The 20,734-nt window shown below is 40.5% G+C and overlaps 2 protein-coding genes across 2 annotated transcripts; both read right to left on the bottom strand.

Annotated features, from left to right (window-relative positions):
- Window positions 1-4,343: 4,343 nt before the first annotated feature.
- On the bottom strand, window positions 4,344-6,293 carry LOC121815160 (tumor necrosis factor receptor superfamily member 6B-like). The gene is made up of 5 exons (XM_042224587.1): window positions 6,201-6,293; window positions 5,179-5,569; window positions 4,859-5,038; window positions 4,696-4,777; window positions 4,344-4,599 (listed from the first exon to the last, which is right to left on the bottom strand). Exons 1-5 carry the CDS (start codon window positions 6,207-6,209, stop codon window positions 4,344-4,346), a joined length of 918 nt encoding a protein of 305 aa, XP_042080521.1. The 5' UTR covers window positions 6,210-6,293.
- A 10,680-nt stretch (window positions 6,294-16,973) lies between these two features.
- On the bottom strand, window positions 16,974-19,325 carry LOC102290943 (tumor necrosis factor receptor superfamily member 6B). Its single transcript, XM_042224583.1, has 5 exons — window positions 19,233-19,325; window positions 18,211-18,601; window positions 17,891-18,070; window positions 17,728-17,809; window positions 16,974-17,631 (listed from the first exon to the last, which is right to left on the bottom strand). The coding sequence occupies exons 1-5, from the start codon at window positions 19,239-19,241 to the stop codon at window positions 17,391-17,393; spliced, it is 903 nt and encodes a 300-aa protein (XP_042080517.1). The 5' UTR covers window positions 19,242-19,325; the 3' UTR covers window positions 16,974-17,390.
- Window positions 19,326-20,734: the final 1,409 nt, after the last annotated feature.

Below are 20,734 nucleotides of genomic sequence, written 5' to 3'. Positions count from 1 at the left end.
GGAGCAGCAGGTAAGCGCATAGTCCCTCCTGCTAGCCCTCAATGACTAAGTGTATTTAAAATTGAGAGGTGGGCAACGACGTCAGGGGTGAGGTATACACCCTGATGGTAATTTGGACTCCGATACACAGATATTTCCGTGTCATGTGTGGCATCAATGGGGAACGTTTTTCATGCATTTTCCACCAAACCAGTGGATTGTCTTCTCCGTCTACAACCTCCTCGCTAAGGTAACAGTCCACTTCTATCTATGCCTTCTCCTCCAGTCTACAATTTGGCAATTAGTTCGTCCATGTTTGGACGTCTTCTGTGTTCTAAACGCAATTCAGTTTGTGCATGTTTACACTGCTCCGCCCATCAAAAGTCTCATGCGTGAATACATCGCCTATTGACGGTTATTGGAGTGATGATTTTTGGTTGGAAAATTCTTGCTCCCCGACCCATTATCTCCCTCTATGTCCCTTGTTTCCTCTTTGTCCCTCTCTCCGTGTCCCAGTCATGTCATTGTTTTCGTCTCCCGATTCTGTTCCCATGTCTGTTTCTTCCCTGGTCGCAGTGTCAAGTCCATGTGTCTTAGTCTGCATGTTTCCTGTTTTATTTTGACAGTCTCTACTCTCGTGTTCAGTGTGTTCTCTTTTGCTTCCTCCTGCCTCGTCACGTATTAACTTTTTACAGCTGTAAACTTTTGCAAAACTTTTGCGAGATCCCGAGTTTGTTTTGCGAGATCTCGCCAAACTTTTGAGCTGGACGAAGGCAACGCTTGTTTGCCAATCCTTGCCTTGACATCTGCATCGGTTCGACCTTGCTGGTCGATGATGCTGCCTAGGTAGGTAAAAGAGTGTTCTTCCTCCAGAGGACTCCCACTAAGGTGATTGGGTTGTTATTATTGGACTTGATCTTAAGGATTCTGGTCTTCTCCTTGTTGATGGTGAGTCCAACCCTTAGCTTACAATAAGGTCATCATGTGACATTATTTTTTGCCATATTGTGAAAGGGGCTGCGGTAGGCTACCTGCCATTTAAAAGCTGCATGAAATCCTCTGCAGGTTAGCGCAGGATAAACAGGTAAATCTGCACTACTGTGATGAGTTTAAACTAAAGAGCAGTGTGTTGGACTGGTGCACAGGGACGGGTGCACACCTTAACTGCTTCCCTACTTACTTTGCTGTTTAGACACTATAATGTAAACAACAGAAGAGTTTTTATTTTCCTTCTTTTTCTCTGCTCATGTTCTACTTACCTGGTTACCTTTGTTAGAATTCAAATTTAGACTGAAGTAAAGTTTGTATTCCTACAGTGATTATTTTATTATTACATTAATGTAGCACAAGGTTCAGTAAGGATTGGAAAAAAATAGGTGGTAGAAGGTTGTTCAAGGAGCTAGTTTTTACTTTATTACTTTTCAAAGTACATTTCAGAGCCTGTACTTTTATTTGAGTAAAGATCTTTCATTCGAAAATAGAAAATTGAACCCACACTAAAATAAGGAAAAATAAATATACACTTGTTGGGTTATTTAGCTTGAGTGGTGCTTAGGGGACGATATGCTGAGTATACTTGATGTAATGCAAGTTTTTCAGCATACGATGGTTAAGAAGGCTTGATGTAACTTCGAGTATACATCGATAATGATCAAGAGATAAGAGATAAGATAAGATATAAACTTTATTAATCCCTCGGGTGGGTTCCTCTGGGAAATTGCGTTTCCAAAAGCACAGCACCGACAGAAGTTACAGAGTTACAGAATAATATATATATATACACACACAACTATATATAAATACAGAGACAATATAAATAAAATATACGAAGGGGATAAATAGAATAAATAGGAATAAAAAATAAAAATACAAGTGAATTGCACATTTCAAGTATTGAGGTCTATTGCACCATGTTGACTATTATACAAAGGTATTGCACAGTGAAGTGAAGAGGCACTACAGCTTAGTTGTTCCCCCCTCCTTTGTCCTCCTGTTTCCCCTCCCTCTCCCCTCCAGAGAGGAGTTAAACAGTCTGATGGCGTGTGGGACAAAGGAGTTTTTAAGTCTGTTAGTTCTTGTCTTGGGGAGAAGCAACCTGTCACTGAACAGACTCTTCTGGTTGTTAATGGCCGTGTGCAGAGGATGCCCAGCATTGTCCATAATGTCCAGCAGTTTTTTTAGTGTCCTTTTCTCTGCCACTGTCACCAGAGTGTCCAGCTTCATGCCGACCACAGAGCTAGCCTTCCTGATCAGTTTCTCCAGCCTGGATGAGTCCTTCTTTGCTGTGCTGCTCCCCCAGCACACCACAGCATAGAAAAGTACTCCAGCAACCACTGACTGGTAAAACATCTCATCGAAGTTCAAACTGTCTGTAGAATTCACTGAGTTTTTTTTTTCTTCTACACCCTACAAGTAAGTCATTGGTTTTCTAAAAAAAATTGTCTACCCGGCGCACTGCGCTCAGCATGTGTTTATATACTACCAGATAGGGAATAATATGGCGACAGACAAGCGAGGGAATGAGACACGTTGTCATTTGGATTTCACAAAGAGGATGTCGAATAAAATGTGTTCATTTGCAAAAATTGCAACAAACAAATTTTTTCCGCTGCAAAATTAGGAATGTTTTAAACGTCTCCCCACAGAAAACGTTGAATAAACCAACTGTGACACCTGTGACTGTTCTTGGTCAGTTGTTTTTATAGTCACTATCTAGACTTTTGCTTCTGTAATTTAAGGTCATCACATTTTTTAAATTTTACAATTATATATATTTTTAACCCTTTAGTATTCTGCTCAACCAGTTGGTAGAGTACATTTTCAGGCCCTATGTCTAACTGAGGCTTTCACTGAAATTGACCTAACTTTTTCAGTCTTTTCTACCGACTGGTTTACATCTGTAATGCCAAGAAATTCCACCAGAGGGCACTGTGGATGCAAACGGTTGGTTCTTCTTATCTCCCAACCAGGAAGTCAGAAACAAAAAACCATCCAACATATTTTGAGTGTTTTTGATGAAACTAAAGTAGGAAGGTATCATTTTCTGATATAGTGTTAGAGGACTTACAGGTCACATCTGTTTAGTATGTGATCAATTGCTGTTGATAAATCACATTAAGTGTTAGCACAGCAAGAATATGCTGAAATAATTTCCCCAGTAAATAATTTTTGTAACTTTCTGAGTAAAATGTAATCAAGAGTAGCATGTGGAAATCACAAATATCACAACTAATTACCTTTTAACCAATTTACAGTAGCTGGTAAATTAATATTACTAAGTTGTCAAAATTATAATTTCATGTTCAACAAGTATTATATGGCAATTACATGGCTAAAAATCACATGGTCCTGTGGCGGATTCATGACTGTTGTCTCATGATACCATCCACCTTCAACCACAGTGTGTTTGAGGTCATGGTTTCATATGAAGCCAACAGGGCTGGCACCAGTATATTGCCAACAAACCAGATGAGAAGGGCTTTAAATTGTTCTGCCAACCAAGTTCATCTGGCAACATTCACGACTTGCTGCTGTATCAACGGGGATCTACATTCTTCAATGCTCCCCTCCGTGCAAAGGAACAGAAGCTACCTCTAGGCCAAAGTTGTAAAATTTTGTAAAATTTGAATTTGAAAAAACACTTTTGAAACCCATAAAAGAACCTCAGCTCTTCACAAGTTTCAGCTTGGTCCAGAACTTGAACAATTCCTTTGTGTCAGGTGCATTAGTACTGTGTAATCAAACTGCACTGGTGGAGCTCCCCTGATGAAGAAGGGCAATGGAGCAGTGATTACAGGTCTGATGAAGGTCTGATTGAAGTAAAATGATTTGACAACAAATGTGTCAACCTTCTTAATGCCTGTGGGTCCATGCCTCTTTCATTGGTCAAATGGTGGAGCAAAGAGTCCAATGCAAAGATCACCATTCCATGCCCATCACTCATCCCTGTATATAATTAGCATATGGGAGGAAGAGGTAGAGATCAATATTTTAAAAACTATAGGGTCTTTTGAAAAACAAAAAGATTGGTTGTGGTTATTACTTACCCAAGTCAATAAGAAATGCAAGAAAATCATTTTTCCATTGCTGTTTTTCGACCTTGAACGGTTAAAAGCACATTTTTACTTTCACTTGGTTTTTTGTTTGTTTCTTTGTTTTGTCTCATGAATAATTTTTGATGGACTTTTTTGTTGCTATGATCTCTTGGTTGATAAAGGTCTACTACTGACCACAGAAAGAGACTTACTGTGACAGTATTGTCATTTGTGGAAAAACCTCTGTGTGCAACTTACATAAAAAAACCCAAAAAAATATTTCAGGTCGTTCAGATTTTTGAATTCAAAGTAGAAAAAAATATTGAATGGTCAATTTGAATGAGTATACCAGTGCAATTTGAAGTACTCTATTGTTAAGCTGCAGTTTGGGTTCTGCTGCTTAATCTCATGGAGTCTCTTCTTTAGTTTTTCTGCCATGGAGTTAAGATCTGAAGCTGTTAGCATGTCGGGAATCTTCCTCAGCTTTTCCTCCGGAGCCTTTGCCAGCCAGTCTATGATGTGATCCATGAGAGGCTCTCTCTGTTTGGGGAGACTGCACCTCTCTTTCAACGAGGTAAGGATGTATCTGTTGCAAGGAGACAATGGTTTAATTGGCATCTTTTTTGAATTTAGAGGTGAAGGAGTGCTGGAGAATAATCAAACAGACAAAGAGTGTGCTCACTTGGAAACAAACTTCTTGATTTTTCCTACACGCATCCTGTGTGCATGGAAGAATCCTGAGAGGAATGTCCTGAGAGTCTCACCTGAGAAAGTTTGAAATAACTTTGTAAATTTGGTTGCATTAAAAAATATTTTGTTTTTGGCAGATAACATTAATAACATACCTCCGTTTGCAAGACTCTCACAGGTGCCACACACGGTGTCAGAATAGGCTGAGCCAGTGAGGAGTACGCTCTGCCCGCTGGAGCACTCCTGATGTTTTACACACAAATCCACTGCAGAAGATGAGCTGGAAAAATATCCCTCTGGACACGTTTCACAAACGGTGTTTGTCTGCTGTGTACCTAAGAGAGGACAACAGAGGACTTCAGGTCACTACATTCATTGGAAGTGTAAAGTGAGTTAGACATACTGATGTTTTGGATAAACAGAAGAAGATGGATGGATGGTTTAGTAGTTCATATTTAATAAATGAATACTGTACCTTTAGTTTGAACCCCGTATCCGGGGCCACACTCTGTGTGCCTGATACAGAAGTCATCAGCCGAGTAAAAGCCTTCTTTGCACCGACAGATCCTGTTGGTTGTCGGGGAGCACTCTGTTTCCACCTCCAGGTTACCTGTGCAAAGGTTATTGCAGTACAGACACCTGGGCAGGTAGTTCCACAGATCGGTGAAGTGGCCATTTTTGCACGGCTGACACTGTGTGGGTGTGGTGGCAGTGCAATGAGCAGACATGAACGTGCCCGGTGGACACTTGCGACATTTGAGGATTTCTCCGGTTACCGGGTCTCGGTGGTCAAAGGTGGGAACAGGATCCACCACTGAGGCACCACAGAGTGAACCAGAGAGCAGGACCAGCGCTGGCACGATAAGCTGTGAAGAGAGACGACACCTGATTATAAGTGCTGAAAATACCTCAGAACATGTGATTTGCTATGCCTGTGAGTTATAGCTCCCTCATCCTGTAGCTCTAAAATTTCACCTAAAGTAGTGGAAATATTTACTAGCTTAAATTGCACAACTTGAAAACGCAAGTCAAAAACAGTAACACAGGAACATGCATCAAAAATATGGAAGCATTTGTTTGTTTTTAATCCTCTCACATTAGCTGTGTTTTGTTTTTAAGTTGCCTCTTGTCTGATCTGACCTGATACACTGACTTTTCAGGGGCCAGAATGAAACTAACAAGAGGAAACCTCTTTAACCTCAATGCAGCATCTAATGGATAAACCATCTGTACACTGTAAGCACAAAAGAGTCCACTGTGGCAAACGTCCTCAACAAATCATTGATAAAAGTGATTAAAGTATTTAACTATTTCACGTTACATAATCAAATGTAATTAAACATAAATGCATATCTCTGTTTATTCTTTTTCTATTGTAAAATATTTCCCCATTTCTAGAATTTGCATACTGTGTAAAATAAACATAAATGAGTTTTTTGAAATTTGAACCTATCACGTATTCCCATTTTAAGCTCTATAGTTGTGTCAAATACTCACCATGTTCATGATGGGATGTCTGTCAAAGAGGATTTGACAGCACTCGGCTTTATAGGAACCCTTCCTGCGTGGGTGATGTGGTTTGTCTAATCAGCTGTAAACTTCATCTTAAAGGTCAAACTAGTTCTGTGTAGTAAAGCAATGTTATTGAAAAAAGAAACTGTCAGAAAATGGAAGGAAGTATTTGGAGTAATGTGTGATTTAGTTTCACTCACTGCCTGTTGCTAACTTTTTATGCGTCATCTCAAGTGTTGTGAGTTTTTTGGTTCCTCCTTGTCTGATAGAAATAATTCACATTTAAGCTCATTTTCAGATTTCACCAACTTGTTGCTGCCACTGATATGAGATTACATGAATAGAGCATATAGTTTACTGTTTACTATTAAAAGACCTTAAATCTTCTGTAAAGTGTAGGGTCAAATATATGTATGTGTGTGTTTTTTAATTTTGCATGATTACTTTGTAATGTCATTGAATACACAGTGGAATGTGTAATATTGCATTCAACAAGTTCAAAAAGCTTGCACAATTTTAAAAGCTCTCTCTTTCTTTAATACATGTAATACATGGGAATTTGATTTTTTAAATCACATCCTGTAGTGTTCAAAGGCTTTTATGTAAATCAGAGAAGCTAAATCAGAGTGTTATGAATCTTCTATGTCTACAACCCTCAGATAAATATGTATGTATGTATGTACGGTATGGTGCATTTGTATGCTGTCTTCAGTTTTAAAAGTAAGCAACAGATGATAATGTGACATTTTGAAAGAGTAAAAGCACTTCTCATTTGTTCCTTTTGTACCATATGATGTGCGGGTTAATACAAATTTTTGATCTTTGTTTTTTCTACCGCCTGGTTCTTGAAACAGGCAAAATCATACGTCACTGTGAGTCCCCCTTTTAATTTGCAGAATACGTCAGTGAATCACTGATTGGGGTTTACAGTCTGATGACTTAGCAAAACGAACTGGTCAGTGAGTCACAGTAGGATCTTCATTTCTCTGTTCTCTTCCTGTTTCCACAGAATATGAGCATGACTCAGCTGTGGTGGGATGTGTTTCACTGTACTTGTTCATATGTTAATTTGACCAATTTGTGCATTTGATTTATATATAAAAAATAAGGATTTTTTTTCCCATAATGGTCATGAGCTCATCAGGAGCCTACATAATATTATTCATTTTTTATCAATTAAGAGGTGAAGGAGTGTAAGGTACGAAGCCCCTCAAGGGACACGGGAGAAAAAAAATTAAGATGGACTTTTGCGAGATCTCGCAAAATAAACTCGGGATCTCGCAAAAGTTTTAGACGCATTCTTCGGAGGCCGCCAGCTCGAAGCCGACCGGGAGGTCGAGGTATTAATTAAGAGGTGAAGGAGTGTAAGGGGTAAGTAAGTAAGGAGCAGGCTCACATGGCAATAAAAGTCCTCCCAGCAGGCATCCTGTGCACGCTGAAGAATCCTGAGAGGAATGTCACGGAAGTCTCACCTGGGAAAGTTCCAACAAAATTTGAATCCACAAACTAAAAACACACCTACACACACCTTTTAGACTCTCACCGGTGACACACACGCAGAGCAGGTAGTTCCACAGGTATTGGGCACTTCTGCATGGCTCGCACTCTGTACACAGTGATGATGCAGTAATTGGACACGCAGAGCCTGTGAGTGTTTCTGTGGTTAATGGGTCTTGGTGCTCATAGATGGGATCAGAGTCCTCCACCCTGATGCAGCAGATCTCACCAGAGAGCAGGAACGGCACTAGTACAGAAAGCTGTGGAGACGAACAGTACCTGCTGATAAGTGTAGCTCACATACTACAGTTGTAATCTAGTATAACTATACTTATAGGCATTAATCCATTAATGCAGTGTTTCTTGTCTCCCGTGTGATGCTGTAAAACAATTCACTCAATGCTGAAGTGCGCTGTGTATTTTGGGATGGGCTGATAAGGAGTTTGAGGAAAAAGGGTTCAAAATGATCCTTTAGAGTGGTTTCCTTAGCTTGCATCGACAACTAATAGGCATAATGAGTCTATCATGTGCACACTTTACAGCCTGCAATAAAATGTCACATTTACTGCTTTGTCGGTGCAGGAAATGCTTTGTGCCCACAAGTACGACCTACATTTATCAAATGCCCTTTATTTCTTGGTTCTAACTGACTTTGTATTGCACGATTCATGGTCCTAATTTAGTTCTTTAAATTATTATTGCAAACATGCCAGAATCCACAGTTTAAAAACGCTGTGTAGTCTAAAAATGCAAATGATACCATATTTAAATGTGTTAATTTTCTTTTTTCTTTCAGCTCTTCCGATGTGACCATATGACTTTTTTTTTTAGTTTAGTTTCGTTTTAGTTAGTTTGGTAGCACTTTTAAGATGTTATGTATCGTGCTGGCATTGGTACACGACTGTGTCGACTCAAAATCAGGTCAACCTTCCAATCACATGCTGAAAACTGGCACTCGCTCATGTGAAATGGTTTCAAAACCAGATGATCTGAAATGTGACACATCCTCTGTGCGTAATTCAGAACGTATCCTGGCCATAAAAGGTTTTTGCACCCTTCACTTCTATGCCATTCAATCACTGAGTTCTTGAGTCCACACCGCTACAGAAAAATGATACTGCCTGTGAGATATACATGAAATCAGCATCAAGTTTTGGTATTGACTTTTCAAGTTTTGTATTTCTTGTATGATAATTCTTCATATTTAAACAACAACAACAATAATTAGTCTGATAACTTTTCATTAAAATCCTGTTGCTATTCAGGATTTTCCCAGGAGAGCCTTAAGGTAAAATGTGAAATACACTACTTTTATTTTCATTTTTTCGAAACCTATTACGCTTTTGTACCGACACATAAGTATTATATTGGATTAGTATCAGTCATGGACCTGGGTCTGGTGACCAAGGGTTCTTGTGTTTTTTGGGTTGGTTTATATTTCTGGGTTTGGGGTTTATCTTGGGCTGGCAGTCCTCGCTCGTTGCCCTGTCCACGTGTCTGTTTAGCATGCTTTGCTGTTGTGTTTTGTCTCTGCTCCTCTCCCAGTCTCCTGTTTCTCTGTTTATGTGTGTAGGTGTTTAGACATGTGTGTGTATCCAGAATTCCATGTTCATGCATTATTTGACTGGGAAGTGTTGCTGCGCTGATATCAGCCACACCTGCTGCTCATCAGCCTTTGCCAACTGTAGCTGATTGCCATTGTCAGTGGCCTCCCTACTTAACTGTCTGGCTGAGCTTCAATCAACACTGGATCGTTGAGTTCACTTGCTAGTACAGCCCTGGTTAGCTACTAAATGCTTTGTGTGCACATAGCTTGCCAGATCAACTAATGTGTGTTTTCTTCCTAAGAGTTGGGAAAGGAGTTTGTCAGGGAGCGGAGCCACTGTACAGATTTGGAGTTGGGGTTTCACGATACGTACCACAGACACGAGCACTGTGTGGGATTTTGGGCCGTTCCCTGTTCCTGCTCCAAGGGCAACAGTGCTCCAGCCTTTCCCTGCAGCCGTACCAGTGCCTCGGGTGAGGGTGGCTGGTGCTCAGCTGGTCCTAGCTCCAGGTATCAGGCCAGCTGAGGTTCTGCTAGTTCAAGCACCCATATTTCTTCCTCGGGTGGGGACAGCTGATGCTCAGTCATTGCTAGTACCAGTCCCAGCTCCAAGGGTGAGGGCAGCCGCAACCCGGCCTTCACTCCTCGGGTAGGAGTGGTTGGTGTCCGGTCTGCTCCGGCACCGGTTCTGGTTACCAGGGTGAGGCCAGCTGAGGTGCAGTCGACCTCTGCACCTGTACAAGTCCCCTCGGGTAGGAGCAGCTAGTGTTCAGCAGGTGTCTGCACCCGTTCATATCTCTGTTGGAGGCCCAGGAGAGCCTGTCCAGCCACTCCTTTCACCAGCTGGGGGCTCAGGAGAGCCTGTTCAACCACTGCTGGGCCCGCGGTCGGCATCCAGACCTGCTTCATCCCTTCCATTGGTCACTTGGCCAGCCAGCCGCCTCAACTGTTTTGTTTTGGACTCTGTTTTCTTAGATTGCGGCCAGCCTTCAGAATCAGAATCAGAATCAGAATACTTTATTCATCCCGAGGGAAATTAGGGTTACAGCAGGCAGCACGCTAATGGCGCATGCGCACTTACAAAGGAACCTTCTGACCAACTTTACACAAACATCACATTGGGCAGACATGTCAGAAAGGTAGGCTGATAGGAAAAAACAACGAAAATACACTACATGAGGTAAGAGGAGGAGAAAAAAAACTCCACTCAGACTGAGCTCCTAGTGGGAGAACAGTTTGATAACAGAAAAAACACCTCAGCACAAAAGCACATGACTATCAATACACCATAGAAACACAAGACAAGCAACAGGGGCGGGTAAAGGGTAAGAGAGAGCCGGTGTAGACAGCGCATCCGGTCCTGCAGCATCTGTGCTGGTCCAGTTGACTGCTATCTTCCCCGGTAGGGCACAAGCATCGAAGGCGTTGGAAAGGGAGGGGGGATGAGTGAGTGCTTATCAGTGTAAGTGTGTGTGTGTGCGTGTCCATAGTTTAGCTGAGACAGTGTCCTTCGGCCTATCAGGCTAAGTAAACAGTCCTCCAGCCAATCCAGGTGTCCTTGCATGGGATGGGAAGAATAGCCGTAACACAGTCATTATCAGGGAGTGATTGTTCGGCTCCAGCCTTGGGCCTGCAGCTGGCGCCGTGATGGGGATCCGCAATGTTTATGTTGGTTTTGTTAATTTCCATGCGAGCAGCCCAGGAGAATTTTTCAGGCTGCTCTTTAACACTCCGACACTGGCCTCTCGATCTCCCGTTGGAGAGTCGCGAGCCTCCCCATGATGGTATCAAACTTCTGTTCCATGGTGTTATCGTTCTTTTGATTCTGAGACCTCACAACTGCAGTGATCCGTTCCGCGATGTTTTCCAACTGTCGCTCAAGGGTCTCATTTTGAGCAGGCCTCTCTCTGATGTTTCCCCTCATACGCTCAATGGTGTTGTTTTGAGCCTTCACAGCAGCTGCAAGCGTCTCCAAGGTGTTGACCATATTACGTTCGTTGTGAGAGGTTGCGCCTCGTTCCATTTCGATTCCAGCGGGCAGCCTTGGGGGGGTTTGAACAGCCGGTTCAAACCCCCAGCCGGTTCAGAACTGTTTTCAGCATGTGCTTGAACTTTTGCTCTTGGGTTTTGGTTTTTTGAGTCGGTGTATTTTTATTTTTATGAATGTTTTGGTATTATTATAATTTAAGTTTAACTAGTTAGTTCTAAGATCATTCTTACTATGTCTCTGAGGTTGCTTGTGATCACTTTAGTTTCTTGTTTCTTAGGTTCCCCTTGTGTCTTTGTCCTCTGTGTCCCTCTCTGTGTGTTTGTGTGTGTCCTTGTGTCTTGTTTCCCTCTTGTGTTTACCTGTTCCCCTCCTTGTGTTTCCTTCCATGGCTCCCCTGTTTGTCATGTCAGTTCATGTATGTTCACCCTGGCAAGGTTGGGCGACTGGACGACTATATCAACTATCGTCTGAGGCTATCGTCGATCCTTTTTACAAGGGTGATTTATTTATTTATTTGCCCATGAGTAATTTTGCTAATAATGTTGGCTGAAGTTAACAGAAGCAGTCAAAAGAAATAAATAATGGCGCTGTTTTAATGGCACCCTCCTTCAGCTGTAAGCAAATGCACCCTCCTCAGAGTGTGCCCAAATGCAGCAGTGATTCATTTACTCAAACTCATAACAGAAAGAAAGAACGGCAGTAGCCTATGTTCAGAAAAAAAACCCAAAACATTTTATTTAAATAAAAAAAAACAAAAAACACAATGGTGGGGAGGGAAACAACGAGAAACTGGCTTCTTTTTTCCACTATAATGGTGTTTACAGGCCGTTCCAGTGTTTATCTGTCTTACACACTCGACCAAACAACAAATAAGTTAAAAATGTTTGTTCCAGCGAACAGAAATGAAGTTTTTGCGCGATTTGGCGCATCTCAAGAAATAAAAAATGAAAATAACTGCTGTAAGTAGGGATGGGTATCGTTTAGGTTTTATCCGATACCAGTACCAAACCGGTACTTTTGAAACGGTGCCGGTGCTTAAACGGTGCTCGAAACCGGTGCTTAAAGAATGGAGAACACAAAATTGGTCCAAAAACCTCTCATGTTCAGCTGTTTTTTTTGTAAAAAGATAACAATGTTAGCCTTTTCTGCAGCTATAGGGGATTTATGGCATCACTCTTGGCTGGAAGCAGTGCTTAAACAATGGAAACAACAAACTACTACTGCCTGTCACCCCTCCCAGGGTATTGGCCGCCAAAGGTAGATCTCCATTGATTTCTGTCCTGAGCCATTCTTTCTAGGTGGGTCCAGTTGTAGCCCATCTTTTTTGCCTCTGGATTGGGGTCTCGTCGCCAGGTGTTTCTTGTGTGGCCTCTTTCGTTTTCCTTGGGGATTCCACCTGAGAGCCTGCCTGGTGATGTTGGTTCTCGGTTTGCGTAAAGTGTGCCCTACCCAGCACCATCTTCTCTTCCTGATTTTTTCCTCTTCTGGGAATTGACAGGTTCTTTCCCATAGTTTGATGTTACTGATTGTATCTGACCAGCAAATGTGGAGACAGCTGTTGAAGAATGTCTGGATTTTTCTATTTGAGGTTTTGTTTGTCTTCCAGGTTTCAGCCCCGTACAGCAGTACTGACTTCAAGTTGGAGTTGAACAGTCGGATCTTGGTAGTCAGGGTCAACTCTCTGGATGCTCTTGAGCTGGACGAAGGCAACGCTTGTTTGCCAATCCTTGCCTTGACATCTGCATCGGTTCGACCTTGCTGGTCGATGATGCTGCCTAGGTAGGTAAAAGAGTGTTCTTCCTCCAGAGGACTCCCACTAAGGTGATTGGGTTGTTATTATTGGACTTGATCTTAAGGATTCTGGTCTTCTCCTTGTTGATGGTGAGTCCAACCCTTAGCTTACAATAAGGTCATCATGTGACATTATTTTTTGACATATTGTGAAAGGGACTGCGGTAGTTTCATCCTTTTAAAACATGCTGGTTAATAACCCTAATTTATTAGCATCTTTAAAAATAAAATCGCTTTTGATATTAGTGAGATTAAAGCTATAGCTGAAATGCAGTCAGTCCAGTTTTCCCTGATGGCAGCAACTTTAAAACTGTCCTTATCTGTTAAATCTGATACACTGCAGTGATGTGACAAGGAAAATGGAATAAAGGAAAAATGCACTTTTTTGATAACCCAAACTCTACAGTGAAGGCAAGTAATAGTGCCTGTTGGTCTTTGTGTTGTTTCGTGGGTTTTTTTGTTCAAATCAGCCCTCGCACAGCCTCGGGCATTGACGTCGTTTGCTGAAAAAAAAAGAGGATAAACCTTGAGCTTCTTCTGCCACGTCAAACTTTAACTCTGAAAAATGGGGGGAAAAAATACAAGGTTTCATAACAGAAGAGTGAACATCTATCTTTCACAGCTGTGGAAATATTTACATTTTTACACTTGGAGTTAGGTAAAAGGTGGCAAAAAATGTATATAAAATGCCTGTGATGATGAAAATTGCCTCTATTTTTATATATAGTGTTATATATAGTCTATGATAGCTTACGTTGATGCAGTTGTTAGAGATGTGGCGTCACAGGAAGAAAGCTTATTGGCTGGGGCCTTTCTGTTTCCTCTCAGTGCTCCAGCTTCTTCACGCAGTCGGTAAAAAACACAAAAACAGTAAAGACATGCTTGTTTTGTTAGCAGGTGATGCTTAATTTGGCCATAGGTGTGAATGTGAGTGTTAGCACTGTGATGGACCGGTGACTTCTCCAGAGTGTACCCCACCCCTTACCCCTATGATAGGAACCCCTCTGATTGCTGGGAATCATCTGTTTCTTTATCATAAACATCAATAAATGGTAATAAAATTATCACTAATTACAATCTGTGTGTCAACGCTTAACTAAGGCATCATTTTTCTGTGTCTAACACGATGTGTTATCAATCTGCTATTTCTCTGTGTCTAACACGATGTGTTATCAATCTATGGTGCTACAGGGTTATTCCAGGAAATAAGGGTGTGCTCCTGTTTTCATTTCATATTCACCTCTAAGGACCTCAAGCTGTTATTTACGTGAAATAATACATGGTTCCAACTACAGATGAAAAGGGGAATTCTTTAAAAATGAAAAGCCATATTTTTCATCGTAATGCACTCGCTATTTAGATCATGACATTATTAAAATGTGTCAATACACGCCGTGACATGCTCTGCATGAAGTTCTCTGCAGGTTAGTGCAGGATAAACAGGTTCATTTGCACTACTGTGATGAGTTTAAAACAAAGAGCAGTGTGTTGGACTGGTGCACAGGGACGGGTGCACACCTTAACTGCTTCCCTACTTATCTTTGCTGTTAGCAAGAACCACTATAATGTAAACAACAGAAATAGAGTTTTTATTTTCCTTCTTTTTCTCTGCTCATGTTCTACTTACCTGGTTACCTTTGTTAGATTTCAAATTTAGACTGAAGTAAAGTTTGTATTCCTATAGTGATTATTTTATTATTACATTAATGTAGCACAAGGTTCAGTAAGGATTGGAAAAAAATAGGTGGTAGAAGGTTGTTCAAGGAGCTAGTTTTTACTTTATTACTTTTCAAAGTACATTTCAGAGCCTGTACTTTTATTTGAGTAAAGATCTTTCATTTGAAAATAGAAAATTGAACCCACGCTAAAATAAGGAAAAATAAATATACACTTGTTGGGTTATTTAGCTTGAGTGGTGCTTAGGGGACGATATGCTGAGTATACTTGATGTAATGCAAGTTTTTCAGCATACGATGGTTAAGAAGGCTTTATTGTAACATTCGAGTATACATCGAGTAATTGCCATCGAAGTACTAAACTGTCTGTATGAAAATCACTGAGTTTTTTTTCTCCTACACCCTACAAGTAAGTCATTAGTTTTCTAATAGATTGCCTACCCGGCGCACTGCGCTCAGCATGTGTTTATATACTACCAGATAGGGAATAATATGGCGACAGACAAGCGAGGGAATGAGACACGTTGTCAACAGACATGAAACACACGAAGGGCAAGGGAGACTTCACAGGGGTTGAAAACACAAGGGGGAACTAATAAGCAAATGAACATAGGAGACCTGATGAGCTTAAACATACTATAAACATCAAAATGAACTAAAACTCAAAACACTGGGTCCTAAGACCCAGGATCGTGGCACTTCTATGACTCTGTGGTGGCATCTGTCATTTTTTACAGTGTTGTATGTTGGAGCAGCAGTTTATCGGCAGCTGAGAGGAAGAGGTTGGATAAACTCATCAGGAAGGCCAGCTCTGTTCTGGGATGCACCTGGACCCAGTGCAGGTGGTGGGAGACAGAAGGACTCTGGCCAAAATAACATCTCTGATGGACAGAGTCTCCCACCCCATGCATGTAAATGTTGCTGAACTGCTGCATCCTCGATGCATGAAGGAGCGTTTCCGCAGGTCCTTCCTCCCTGCAGCTGTCAGACTGTACAATCAGAACTGCTCCCAACAAACATAGATGTTTACATCTGCGCTGTAACTGCAATAATTTAATCAACCGATTCGCACTACAACCTGGTTTGCCTCTTATCTGTATTTTTATTTAATTTAATAACCGTACAGTACTCTGTTTATAGTAACCATTGTCCTTAATGTAAATATGTAAAAAAAAAATTGTATGATTCTCTTCTGTGTCCTGTGTACTGTTTGTTTGTATATGTGTCTTTCTGGCTGCTGTTACAACCAAATTTCCCCTTGTGGGACAATTAAAGGATTATTCTATTCTATTCTATTCTCTTGATAAAGAAATAAGCTTTGGGTGGCGGAAATACAAACAGGGTATCAGTACACCTACTTACATACAGCATCATTTCCTTAGGGACTAATAAAGTATTCTGATTCTGATTCATAAGGACACAATGTCTGTACTTTTGCCACCTCCGCCTGTTACTATATCAGGTGTTTACTCAAAGTTGCCACTAGATGGCGCATAACGCTAAGGAGGAACGTAAACCCTCTTACAGGTCAGGGCTGCAGCACAAATCCTGCAGTCAAGCACTGAACGAACTTTTGTTTTCTGCCTCTTTGTGTTGATGGACAGTTGCAGGGTTTATGACTACACACCTCCCACATCTGCCAATTATCACAAACACTCGATTGCACTACTTGCTGCAAACGGTGGCACAAGCAGTTTTAGAGGGAAATTACTTTTTCACAGAGGGGCAGGTGTGGATAGCTTTTCTCCCTTAATGAATGAAATGATCATTGGAATACTTCATTTTGAATTTATTCAGGTTATCTTGGTCTAATATTACTGTGACAAAAATGCAAAACATTAGAAATCAGGAAGGGGGCAAATACTCAAACAATACTGTATTTTTGTGAGTTTAAAAGGATCCTTTAAAACAGTACATTATTATACTTTAACAAAACTTTGATGAGCAGTGCATTCTAAGTTCTCTTGACATTAGGCTGAAATCGCTGCCAATTCTTCATTTTATTGTCAAGTAAATGATCAAATAATTAATGCAGTTATAATTAAAATGAATTTACTAATGAGCTTATGCAATTATTAATTCATGAAATTGTCCTATTGTTATATCCACGACTGTTACGCTGTGGGAGTGAGAACGTGTTGGATCTCTAACAGTTCCTCACTCTAAATGTAGTACTTTGTAATACAATTACAAATACGATACGCGATACTTTGTTTGGTTTTTACACTTGGCAGGTAAAATATTTCAGTTTGAATGACATTCACACAATCTTATAAAAATCCTTTTATTTAAAACTTTAAATAACATCACAATGTCATGTTTAAAATATTTTCATATTTCAGTTTTTTTGTGTGGAATTCCTAGTTGTTGTTGTTTTATTTTCCACCCTTAAGCTCTTAACAATGTTTACAAAAACAGCTGTAGCAATGTGAATATATGTATTTAATAGCTTGTTCATTGTGGCCCTTATTTCATAGGAATAATTCACCAAACTCTTCTGTAATGGAGTCATGTGTCTTCTAATCAGAAGCCTCAATGTATAAAAATAATATTATTTGTGTTAACATTTGTCTACCTTTATTACAATGCGTGTACGCCAATAAAATGGAGAATGGTGTAAAAATATCCTCTTATAACACTTATAAAAATGTTTTCAGTGTGTAACAGACTGCAGACTAGAGAGCATTGTTTACTTCATCTATTGTTAAGCTGCAGTTTGGGTTCTGCTGCTTAATCTCATGGAGTCTCTTCTTTAGTTTTTCTGCCATGGAGTTAAGATCTGAAGCTGTTAGCATGTCGGGAATCTTCCTCAGCTTTTCCTCCGGAGCCTTTGCCAGCCAGTCTATGATGTGATCCATGAGAGGCTCTCTCTGTTTGGGGAGACTGCACCTCTCTTTCAACGAGGTAAGGATGTATCTGTTGCAAGGAGACAATGGTTTAATTGGCATCTTTTTTGAATTTAGAGGTGAAGGAGTGCTGGAGAATAATCAAACAGACAAAGAGTGTGCTCACTTGGAAACAAACTTCTTGATTTTTCCTACACGCATCCTGTGTGCATGGAAGAATCCTGAGAGGAATGTCCTGAGAGTCTCACCTGAGAAAGTTTGAAATAACTTTGTAAATTTGGTTGCATTAAAAAATATTTTGTTTTTGGCAGATAACATTAATAACATACCTCCGTTTGCAAGACTCTCACAGGTGCCACACACGGTGTCAGAATAGGCTGAGCCAGTGAGGAGTACGCTCTGCCCGCTGGAGCACTCCTGATGTTTTACACACAAATCCACTGCAGAAGATGAGCTGGAAAAATATCCCTCTGGACACGTTTCACAAACGGTGTTTGTCTGCTGTGTACCTAAGAGAGGACAACAGAGGACTTCAGGTCACTACATTCATTGGAAGTGTAAAGTGAGTTAGACATACTGATGTTTTGGATAAACAGAAGAAGATGGATGGATGGTTTAGTAGTTCATATTTAATAAATGAATACTGTACCTTTAGTTTGAACCCCGTATCCGGGGCCACACTCTGTGTGCCTGATACAGAAGTCATCAGCCGAGTAAAAGCCTTCTTTGCACCGACAGATCCTGTTGGTTGTCGGGGAGCACTCTGTTTCCACCTCCAGGTTACCTGTGCAAAGGTTATTGCAGTACAGACACCTGGGCAGGTAGTTCCACAGATCGGTGAAGTGGCCATTTTTGCACGGCTGACACTGTGTGGGTGTGGTGGCAGTGCAATGAGCAGACATGAACGTGCCCGGTGGACACTTGCGACATTTGAGGATTTCTCCGGTTACCGGGTCTCGGTGGTCAAAGGTGGGAACAGGATCCACCACTGAGGCACCACAGAGTGAACCAGAGAGCAGGACCAGCGCTGGCACGATAAGCTGTGAAGAGAGACGACACCTGATTATAAGTGCTGAAAATACCTCAGAACATGTGATTTGCTATGCCTGTGAGTTATAGCTCCCTCATCCTGTAGCTCTAAAATTTCACCTAAAGTAGTGGAAATATTTACTAGCTTAAATTGCACAACTTGAAAACGCAAGTCAAAAACAGTAACACAGGAACATGCATCAAAAATATGGAAGCATTTGTTTGTTTTTAATCCTCTCACATTAGCTGTGTTTTGTTTTTAAGTTGCCTCTTGTCTGATCTGACCTGATACACTGACTTTTCAGGGGCCAGAATGAAACTAACAAGAGGAAACCTCTTTAACCTCAATGCAGCATCTAATGGATAAACCATCTGTACACTGTAAGCACAAAAGAGTCCACTGTGGCAAACGTCCTCAACAAATCATTGATAAAAGTGATTAAAGTATTTAACTATTTCACGTTACATAATCAAATGTAATTAAACATAAATGCATATCTCTGTTTATTCTTTTTCTATTGTAAAATATTTCCCCATTTCTAGAATTTGCATACTGTGTAAAATAAACATAAATGAGTTTTTTGAAATTTGAACCTATCACGTATTCCCATTTTAAGCTCTATAGTTGTGTCAAATACTCACCATGTTCATGATGGGATGTCTGTCAAAGAGGATTTGACAGCACTCGGCTTTATAGGAACCCTTCCTGCGTGGGTGATGTGGTTTGTCTAATCAGCTGTAAACTTCATCTTAAAGGTCAAACTAGTTCTGTGTAGTAAAGCAATGTTATTGAAAAAAGAAACTGTCAGAAAATGGAAGGAAGTATTTGGAGTAATGTGTGATTTAGTTTCACTCGCTGCCTGTTGCTAACTTTTTATGTGTCATCTCATCTTAATCAAGTGTTGTGACAGAGTTTTTTGGTTCCTCCTTGTCTGATAGAAATAATTCACATTTAAGCTCATTTTCAGATTTCACCAACTTGTTGCTGCCACTGATATGAGATTACATGAATAGAGCATATAGTTTACTGTTTACTATTAAAAGACCTTAAATCTTCTGTAAAGTGTAGGGTCAAATATATGTATGTGTGTGTTTTTTAATTTTGCATGATTACTTTGTAATGTCATTGAATACACAGTGGAATGTGTAATATTGCATTCAAAAGTTCAAAGCTTGCACAATTTTAAAAGCTCTCTCTTTCTTTAATACATGTAATACATGGGAATTTGATTTTTTAAATCACATCCTGTAGTGTTCAAAGGCTTTTATGTAAATCAGAGAAGCTAAATCAGAGTGTTATGAATCTTCTATGTCTACAACCCTCAGATAAATATGTATGTATGTATGTACGGTATGGTGCATTTGTATGCTGTCTTCAGTTTTAAAAGTAAGCAACAGATGATAATGTGACATTTTGAAAGAGTAAAAGCACTTCTCATTTGTTCCTTTTGTACCATATGATGTGCGGGTTAATACAAATTTTTGATCTTTGTTTTTTCTACCGCCTGGTTCTTGAAACAGGCAAAATCATACGTCACTGTGAGTCCCCCTTTTAATTTGCAGAATACGTCAGTGAATCACTGATTGGGGTTTACAGTCTGATGACTTAGCAAAACGAACTGGTCAGTGAGTCACAGCAGGATCTTCATTTCTCTGTTCTCTTCCTGTTTCCACAGAATATGAGCATGACTCAGCTGTGGTGGGATGTGTTTCACTGTACTTGTTCATTGTATTTAATATGTTAATTTGACCAATTTGTGCATTTGATTTATATATAAAAAATAAGGATTTTTTTTCCCATAATGGTCATGAGCTCATCAGGAGCCTTCATAATATTATTCATTTTTTATCAATTAAGAGGTGAAGGAGTGTAAGGTACGAAGCCCCTCAAGGGACACGGGAGAAAAAAAATTAAGATGGACTTTTGCGAGATCTCGCAAAATAAACTCGGGATCTCGCAAAAGTTTTAGACGCATTCTTCGGAGGCCGCCAGCTCGAAGCCGACCGGGAGGTCGAGGTATTAATTAAGAGGTGAAGGAGTGTAAGGGGTAAGTAAGTAAGGAGCAGGCTCACATGGCAATAAAAGTCCTCCCAGCAGGCATCCTGTGCACGCTGAAGAATCCTGAGAGGAATGTCACGGAAGT

This window comes from Haplochromis burtoni, unplaced genomic scaffold, assembly GCF_018398535.1.
Source record: "Haplochromis burtoni strain Fernald_Lab_line unplaced genomic scaffold, NCSU_Asbu1 Contig_142, whole genome shotgun sequence".
Taxonomy (NCBI): domain Eukaryota; kingdom Metazoa; phylum Chordata; class Actinopteri; order Cichliformes; family Cichlidae; genus Haplochromis; species Haplochromis burtoni.
The sequence above is the reverse complement of the archived record's forward strand: the minus strand, read 5'-3'. Positions and strand labels throughout refer to the sequence as shown.